General features: G+C 44.3%; 1 protein-coding gene across 1 annotated transcript in view; it reads left to right on the top strand.

Annotated features, from left to right (window-relative positions):
• Window positions 1-201: 201 nt before the first annotated feature.
• RHOBTB3 (Rho-related BTB domain containing 3) overlaps window positions 202-9,310 on the top strand; it is a gene marked incomplete at its 5' end in the record, with an annotated part of 28,317 nt that continues 19,208 nt past the window's right edge. Inside the window, one exon of the mRNA XM_010133748.1 lies at window positions 202-418. Coding sequence (XP_010132050.1) covers window positions 202-418 — 217 coding nt within the window. The remainder of the gene's footprint in view (window positions 419-9,310) is intronic.

Below are 9,310 nucleotides of genomic sequence, written 5' to 3'. Positions count from 1 at the left end.
GGCAGCGTTTGCAGGTTTCTTTTCCGCTTTGCTCTCGCCCTGCTGTCGGATCTGAGACCATGTATGTGCTTCGCTGTGGGTTACGGGGGTGTCACAGTCCGGGGGGAAGGGTGTTCGGAGGATTAACGTGTTCGTTCTGATTTAAGGGGACTTGAAATTCTCTTTGTTGACCCAGCTTTGTCTTTATTATTTTTATTTTAGGTCGGTTAATATCGTAGCCTTTGGGAACGAAAGAGAGAGGTTTTCTGAGGACAGCCAGCAGCCGAACCTGATCCGGAGCTATCTGGGGAGAAGCGCCCTCATCTCCCAGATAGACAGCGGCTCCTCTGCCAGCCCCGTCGGAAACCCGGTCTGTACCGAGTACCGAGCCTGCGTGTTTGGAAATGTCCGGCTGGTGGTACACGACTGTCCTGTCTGGGTAAGAGGCCGGCCTCGACATTTGTAACCCTGCTTTGCAGTATGAGAGGTTGTAATGAAAGTAAAATATACCCTGATTGTAAATTATTTTCATTATTGTAGGAGTCATTATAGGATCATTGTAGGATTTTATTCATATTTTAATTATTGCAAATAGTAAAAGCCTATAAAACATAGCCCAGAAAATGCTGCAAAGTCTCGAAGGTGCTAAAGGAAGTTTCTCGTTCACGAGCTACTGCCCACCTCCTCTGCAGGGAGGTGAAATTTTCAGCTGTGCTGTTGAGTGAAAACTTTATTCAAGATAATCTCAAGGTAAACAAGAAAACAAGAACCCCTTTTCTGCGACACTGCATCATAAATGCTCTCTCCAAATATTTATCAACAATGAGACAAAACCCGTATTTTTTCTGTAAATATGACGAGGAAGTCAGTTTTCCTGCTCTTAAAAATGAAGGATGATGATTTGATATCTGGCAAAATACAATATGTGGAGTCATTTTACTTCTGTTATAATGAGTAACATAACATCCTAACATGATTTCCTTTATCTGAAGGTAAATGAAAGGGATTTCGGCACTGTTTCAAGTTGTCAGCACTTTTGTTAGTAAGTGAGATAAATTATTTATGGGTATGAGCAGATCAATGGTTATGTAAGAAATGATACTGATAATCTAAATTAAAACAAATTTAATGACTACTTAGTAGCCCTAAAAAACCCCTCAGTTTAGCAGCTTTTAGAAATTAAAACAATAATCAGTTTCAGCTCCATAATTCTATCCTTAGGTTGATTTTTGCAGTCCTGTAAGGGATTGTTTTGGAAGTCCAGAAACACACAGCTGGAGTTCTTAATCTTAAAACAAAATGGTCCAGTTTAGCAGTCAGTCTGTTCTCTATTTCTCCTCTTTTGTCATCTGGGCTTATGGAAACACGTTTAGATGGACTACACAGATTTTAGTCTGTGAAGCTGCATGTGACCCGCACGTGTGGTATGCTGGAGTCATTGGAGCGCAGCAATGAGTAAAAGCTCCTGCATATAAATGAGGGCTGTGAGAGGGTGTTTGAGAGCGTTGAAGGTTGGTAAGGGGGGTGAGAGGGCAGGCTGAGATAGCTGGAGGAGGGTAGAAGAAAGGACTCAATATTTCACGTATGTTTGAGGTGTTTTAATTGCTTTTGCTCTTCTTCAAAATAAGATTCTTCAGTTCTGGAAAGTTTATCATTGCTGCTCCTGAAAATCTCGCTCATTGTCTGGAGCATCATGTCTCTGAGGCCTCTTGTTTTTTCCTTTCTCAACTAAAGGAGGCAGGAGGTTTATTGCTGGGAAGGAAGGATAAGGAACAATTGGAATTTTTTGTTTAGTAGAGGCATTTTGGATAGTAGATAGTAAGAGGGTTCTTTTTTTTTTTTTCTCTAAGTGAAGCTGTCTTCTTGCTTGGGTTAGGCAGAACAGCATTGTTTTCCACTGGATGCTTGAGGTTTGCTACATCGCAGCGGTCCTTTCAGGATGGTTCCTCTGGTAGCTTGGGGAAATGGTAGAGGACAATTCACAACATTGTCTGACATTGCCTCAAGTCATATTCTTCATGGAACAGAATTCTTGTTGCACATTACTGAAGCTCAGGGGTGGTGGTAAGGTGGGCCTTGCATTATTTCCACCTCTATTGTCTGACCATAACATAAAGGAGGATTTGCATTTTACCCGAGATTTGTGTCTCACCTAGGTTAAATCCACATGATTAAGGCAAGCCAGTCTTAGACATAAACTTGGCAGCTGAGTGTGCTGATAGCTGTGAGTCTCCAAACTCAAGGGTGTCCAGCTGTTCTTCATCCAGTACAGCTGTCAGTCTGGAAAAGCAGTGTGGATGCATGTAGAGCTCCCCAGTACACGGGGGGACCCTTTGGTGAGATGTGTAGCGGTACAGGGTGAGTTTGCTTGAGTTTCTCCTGCTGCATGTGTCTTTGTCAGCCCAGGACACTGCTCAATTGTTTGAGTCTGCAGAACGAGTTGAAAGCTCAAGTCTTTTCGGTTGAAATCTTCCTGATGGTATCATGATGTTGTGCACCTTACTATGTACTGCATGTCTCTTTGAAAGTGCTGCAGCAAGGTCTCCAGCAGCTGCCAAAGTACCTATGCACTGATGGGTTGGAGAAATGTGAAAGGTTTTGATCATGTGGCCAATGCTGCAATGGTGCCATCATCCTGGTGGGCATGTGGTTAGTGAAATGGCAGCAGCTGCGCTGTAACAGCACAAGATTTTATAAGCTGAGGATGACTGAAGGTGGCTGCCAAACTACAGAGATAGGAAACAAGGCTTCTTGGGCATGATTACCCAAGAAAAAACCCAGCAAATGCTACAGACAGACAGGGGGGAATGGTATTTCCAACCTGTACTGTTTTCACACAGTGGCCCCATAAATACTTTAACCACCGGTGTGGGTCCTACATTCTCTGATAGTGCTTGGATTACAAGGCTGAATTCATGTTTGCCAACACGAAACACAGTGGCAGCACGTTGTGAGGTGCTTTCTTTCCTGTGGCCATGTCAGGATGGAAGTGCTGACTTTGCAAGGATGTTATAGTTTACACACAAGACACCAGGCTATAGAGATTGTGGTGGAGTGTTTCAAAACCTGGGGGCAAAATGTCACCATTTCCAAAACAGCGTTGATCTCCACCTGTCCATCAGGGAGCATATCACTATGGCCGCTGCGTTTGTGAAGCTGCATGCTGGTATCTGCCACATGCAGGGGATGGGTACACAATGTCCTCGTGATTCACATGGCTGGAAAACATCTTGTTCAAAAATGCAGACCCGGGATGAGAGGCGCTATAGAAAACCTGGGAAAGCATACACATGTGCTGACACCTGTGGTGAATGTTGTGATTGTGACAGCGGATCAGTTGCTAACGGACGCTCGGGTTGTGCTCTCATAAAGTATGTTGAACCAGCATGCCCCAGTTTGCCTTATTTTTTGGGGGGTGGGGGAGGTGGGTAAACCTCAGCATGGGAGATGGTAATTTGCAAAGAATAATTTGTAAGACAGATGTTAGTATTTGCTTTGGGAAGGGTTGCTTTATTTAGCACTCTGTATCAGATTTGGGAGTCTTTGGGGCTGAGCTGCCATTGTGTTGGCTTGTGTATGGTTTAAAACCTCATTCGCTTTACACTGAATTTTGTTACTCTGCTGCATATGTACGAGTAAAAACTGCAGAGAAAGTGCAGGCATGATTTGTGATATCTGATGGCAAGTGAATCTTCCTCCACTTCAGAGTGAGGCATAGCACAGGTACTATAATTAGCATTTTGATTCATTTGATTATGATGCTTGAAAATAAATGGCAGAATGAAAACTTCACTGTGAGTGTCCCTTACCTGCGTTACCCCGCTTGTTCTGTCCTCTCCGACTTGGAGCAGAACTATAAGCTTTTCAAACCTGTGCAGGGGTCTCATCAGGTCTTTTAAATTTTTTTCCATTTTGAGCCACCTTGTTTTGGTATGGGGGTTTTTGGGGTTTTTTGTGTGTTTGGGTTGTTTTTTGGTTTTTTTTTTTGGGGTGGTGGTCGTGTTTGTTTGTTTTGTTGTTGTTGTTTTGGTTGTGGGTTGTTTTTCTCCCCCAAGTAATAACACCTCCAGGAATTTTTTGTTTCCTCCTAGATTAAAAAAAATGCCCGTTTTCTAGGGAATCACTGACATCACACTGTTCCCAGTAGCAGACTTGTTACAGAAGGAGAAAATGGAGCAGCAGGGTTCTGGAGGGTGCTTTGAGCTGGACTGGGTGCCTGCAGAGGGATGGATACTGTGCTGTGTTTGTACCTGCTCTGGAGGCTTGCGCTGAGCTGCACACCTCCATGGGGCTCAGATACACTCACTGCAGTTTTGAGAAGCTGTTCTGTGAAGTATTTTTTAAATTCTGCCTTTCAACAATCTCTTTCCGTGAGTCTTTTCTTGATTTTCTGGTCTGATTTTTCTGCGGAGCTTTCTTTTCTCCACAGTATTCTCCATGGTGCACTTATCTGGGTTTTTCCCTGCAGCAGCATCCTCGTGCTCCTTTTGCTGGCCGGCCCTTAATGTGTCTGAAGGGAAAGCAATATGACCCAGTTTTGAATTTTATTTATTCCTGTTAGTAATCCAGGTTCAGCACAAACCACAGCTCTTCATTTTTTAGCATGTCTTCCTCTCTGATTTTTAAGCTTGGCTGTCTGAACTTGGCAGCTCACAACAAGTGATTGTACCTTACTAAATTTTTTTCCTGACTTTGTTGTTTTATTTTTTCTTTTCACCAATATTACTGAATTACTTTATGAGAGGACAGCACAGGACAATGCCAGCCTTCATTAATTTAGTTTCTGGGTCAGCTCAAGCAGTTAAAGCTGTTTTGCAAAGCCTCAAGTGAAAAACAAAAGTAGCATTCCAGCGTTGTGCTCTGGATTCCCCCAGTTTCTGAAGAAGATGTTTCCTTCTATGCTGCATGTTACTTAGCTGAGTAAGTCCAGGGGTCTAGTCGGTTACGGAGGGGACACCCACAAAACTTGTCCTGCTGTGGACCTGACAGGTTAGAAATTGCAGAGAAACCTTGAAAAATGGCGACGGCTCTGGGCTGTGGTGTGGGCAACATCACTGGAGAGAAGGCTCTGTTGATGGAGGATGGGTCTGTAAATGAATGCTAGAGAGAGATGAACTTTCTGATACACCCTGTGCCTTCCTGCGTCCTCAGGGGGACCAGGGGAACGGTCCTCAGGATTATATCCCGTCTCCCTTGTCCCCCTGAGAGCGTTTGCTATTGCTGCTGCCCCAGATCAAGGGCTGGGCTTGGTGAACATGGGGGCATTTACAAGCAGCTTTTAGAAAGAGTGTGGGCATTGCGAGGGCACGGTGGATTTCACTCCCGTTCCATAAAGGCATTCAGACATTATTTTTAACAAAGCAAGTATTGTCCTCTCAAGGGGTCATGTGATTTTGTAGGAAAATTGAGTCTTCGTTGCCTGTGAAGGCTTTATTTTCAAGGTTAATGTTTGAGAAGTATGATTTACTGATGGAAGGAATATATTATGAGACGTGTGTAATCAGGACACCAAAGGAAAGAATGAAGCTTTTTTCTAACAAGTCTTGAGAGGAATAGCGTTGGGGGTATAGTTATAATTCGTAAGGTTGTGTTATAATAACCTGAGCTATGCAGTTACTTTTTACTTTTGTTGATGGCTGGCTTGGGAAATGGACTGTGCCAACAGCAGGAAGCATGATGAGAAGAAGCTGCTACATTACATTTGTAGGTGGAGCCTGGAATTGACGTTATTCTTGAGTATGAACTGTTGTTCATCATCTGAAGAAATTCCCTCTGTCATTTTTACATGAAATCTTCCCTAAAGTTGATAATCAAGGAGTCTCCAGGTGCTCTGTCTCAGAGGTGCCTTGGACAAATAACCTTCACTGTTGGAGGCATTTTTGGAGGATTTTTCCAGCACAGAGCAGCAATCTGAGCAGTCTATGCTACGATTGATGCAAAATGGAAATAACTGCAAGAAGACCTCTGGAAACATGTCTTTCTCCTCTGTGTTTTCAGATGTAACATTTTGGGGGTGATAAAGGAGGGCATAGAGAAACTGCCCAGCAAAGACAGATATTGGGTATTGTGAGATGCTCAGTTGGCATGTTCTGCATTTTCCACTACCCAGGGATGGCCCTTTTCATGGGAAAGTGGAGTCCATCCTCACCAGAACTTGACAAACTTTGGTACAAGCCTTCTCAATGGGATTAACAGAGACATGCAGTGGTGGCACAGGGCCATGGTGGGAAGCAGAGATCTCCTCAAACTTGCTGCAACCTGCAGCCACACAGACCTGGGAAGCTGTCGCAGCCTGCACCATGGTTCCTCAGGATTTCTTTCTGCACATAGTTGAACAAATTCATGCACTCGTGCAGCTGTTTTCCGTCAAGATTTTACTAGATTTCGCCACACCCACAGAGGTGGAAAAATGGCAATCTGGGCTAAGTAAACAAAGTGTGGGGGCATCACACGATGGAATGGCCATATTTTATTCTTGTTGATATTTTGTTTCCCAAAATACAACTACTTTTCTCATTAGTATGATCTTCATTAGAAAAAACCTCTTCTGTAGGTTTTTTGGTGTATGGTATTGATCTCTTAAGTCTCTGTTGTGTATTATGCATGAGCATGGACATGCAGACATAAGACTACTTCAGCATAGACTGTTGAGAGTCTCATCAACAAGATCATTAGACCTGCCACTGGTTCAGGTTAGGGCATGGAGGGTGTTCTAAGTTGGTGGTTTATGGAGAATGCTCTTCTTGGAGAGCTAGGATGAGGGCTGGGGTCAGAGCAGAATGTGTGTCTGGGTGCATGTCAGATACCTGGTGGGGCTGTTGTCAGGGTGGAGGCACAGCTTACTGCACTTTGGTATCTAGGAGCCCTGTCACTGTGGTAGGTCAGGACGAGATTTGTGCTGAAGCTAAGCACAAGAGTCAGAGGTGGTTGTTTCCTTGGGCATGGCTATGTTGATATTCACCAAAAACTTAGAAAACCTCTCAAAATCTTTCTGTTTTGTAACATGAAGTGGTGTCACACTGCACTGGAGATTTAGGTCTGTTGTGAAATGGAGGTTGCTACAAACCATACACAAACTTATCACTAGATGTAAAAAACGTGTATTAGATTCTGTAAGAAGTTTTCACGAAAATAATTCATTTTGAAAGTTAAAGCTGTGTCAGAGTCCTTCTGTATTGACCTTACTGGTGATACTATGGTTGTCACTGAGCTCACAGAGATGGTCATGTGCGAACCAGGGCTGAGCCTGAAGGCAGGCAGCTAGAAGGAAATGGCAAAGAAAGAGGCATGATTTATGTCTGGCAGCATAGAACAGCTAAATAATCTGTAATTTTGGTTTGGTTCGTATTGTCTTTTTCTCCTAAACCCTTGTCATGTTAAGGTGTTCAACTCTCCTAAAAATCCCTGCTGAGATATTTGTCACCTGAAGCTTATTAAAGCTGTCCTTTGAAAATTCTCAATTTTTGCTGGCTATGTGATCAGGTTCTGCAAATGCTTGTCTAGCTGGATGTCTCAAGGATCTGTAGCTGCTAGCTTTACTTCTGCAGGTGCTTAACTTGTGTTTATGTGTTAAGTTTATATTCTTAACACAGCCTGAACGACTCTCTTCCATGCTGGTGGAGATTTTCCTTAGACTGGCATTATAACAGCCTCTGGCTGAGTTGACTAAATAAACAAATACCAAGAGCAGCGTTCTTAAAACTCCTGCCAACATAGTGAATCACAGAATAGCTATTCTTGCTAATTTGTTAATTATCTCTGGTTCTCTTATTGGCAGAACAAAAACATCCATTGAAGAAATTAATGGAAATATGTATTATACTTTATTTCCTGACTTAACTCTCTGTAAAGACAAGACCTAAATTTGGTATAGAATCACCAAATCACAGAATCATTTTGGCTGGAAAAGGTGTTAAAGCTCCTCAAGTCCCCCTGTCTGCCCAACACTGCCGGGTCCCCCCTAGCCCCTGTTCCTCAGCACCACGTCAACACAGCTGGGAAACCCCTCCAGGGATGGGAACTCCATCACTGCCCTGGTGGGACAGGCCTGGACAACCCCAACGGGCAAGAATTGACAACCACAACCTCCCCTGGAACAACTGGAGGCAGTTTCCTCTTGTTCTGTCTCTTGTTCTTGGGGAGAAGAGACCAACCGCCCCTTGCTCCAATTTCCTGTCAGGGAGTTGCTGAGAGCCAGAAGGTCTCCCCTGAGCCTCTTTTTCTCCAGGCTCAACCTGCCCAGGTCCCTCAGCCGCTCCTCAGTGCACTTGTGCTCCAGACCCTGCACCAGCTCTGTTGCCCTTCTCTGGACACGGTCCTCAATGCCCTTCTGGGAGGGAGGGGACAGAACTGAGCCCAGGATCTGTGGGGTAAATGTTATGTGTGGTACAATGTGCACTGACAGTCTAGGCAAATATATGTTGACAGGTAGGTTTCCATCAGATTCGTGCTACCTCTAGGAGTTAAGAGAACTGCAGTTACCAGGGATTTGAAAATCTGACTCTTCTGAAGTGATGAAAAATAATTACACTGACAATGCAAGACACTTGATTTTTTTAATATATTTCTGTGGTTCCCATATTATGTTCTTACTTTGTGACCTGTTCTTCAAAAACCTCATTGACCCTCCCCAAACCACACTTTGGGTCCTGCCCTTTTATCACTTCTGTGCTCATTTGCTTCTCTTTTCCACAATATCTTTATTTCATCATTGCTAATTTACTTACAATTTTTTTTTCTCTCAAGATCCCAAGTTCTAGCTTTGCCTTGTGCTGTACAGGACTGTTAGAGAACCATAGAATTGCAGACTGGTTTGGGTTGGAAGGGACCTTCAAAGCTCATCCAGTCCAACCCCCTGCAGGGAGCAGGGACATCTGCAACCGGAGCAGGTTGCTCAGAGACCCAAGGGCCAACCTGACCTGCAGTGGTGCCAGGCATGGGGCTTCTTCCACCTCTCAGGGCAACCTGGGCCAGGGTCTCACCACCCTCAGCAGAAACAATCTCTCCCTCCTCTCTGGTCTCACTCTCCCTCTGCCAGTTGAACCCATCAGCCCTTGTCCTGTCCCAACAGCCCCTGCTGAATAGCCTATTCTACCCCCCAACTCTTCCAGTTTAAAGCCATGTCCTAGCATTACATGTTCCTGTACAAGCCCCTTCCCAGCTCTCGCACAGGCCCCTTGAAGCACTGACAGGCTGCACTAAGGTCTCTCTGTTCCCGAGGTCATAGTATGTTAGGTTTTGGAGTTGATTTTCAGTTCTCTGGATCAGCGCCAGACTTCTGTCACAAGTTTTCAGTTGCGCATATGCTCAAGGCCATGGCGTTCACTGGTAT

This window comes from Buceros rhinoceros, unplaced genomic scaffold, assembly GCF_000710305.1.
Source record: "Buceros rhinoceros silvestris isolate BGI_N320 unplaced genomic scaffold, ASM71030v1 scaffold13303, whole genome shotgun sequence".
In the NCBI taxonomy this organism is placed as follows: Eukaryota; Metazoa; Chordata; class Aves; order Bucerotiformes; family Bucerotidae; genus Buceros; species Buceros rhinoceros.
Note: the sequence above shows the minus strand (reverse complement) of the source record. Positions and strands in the feature narration are given on the sequence as shown.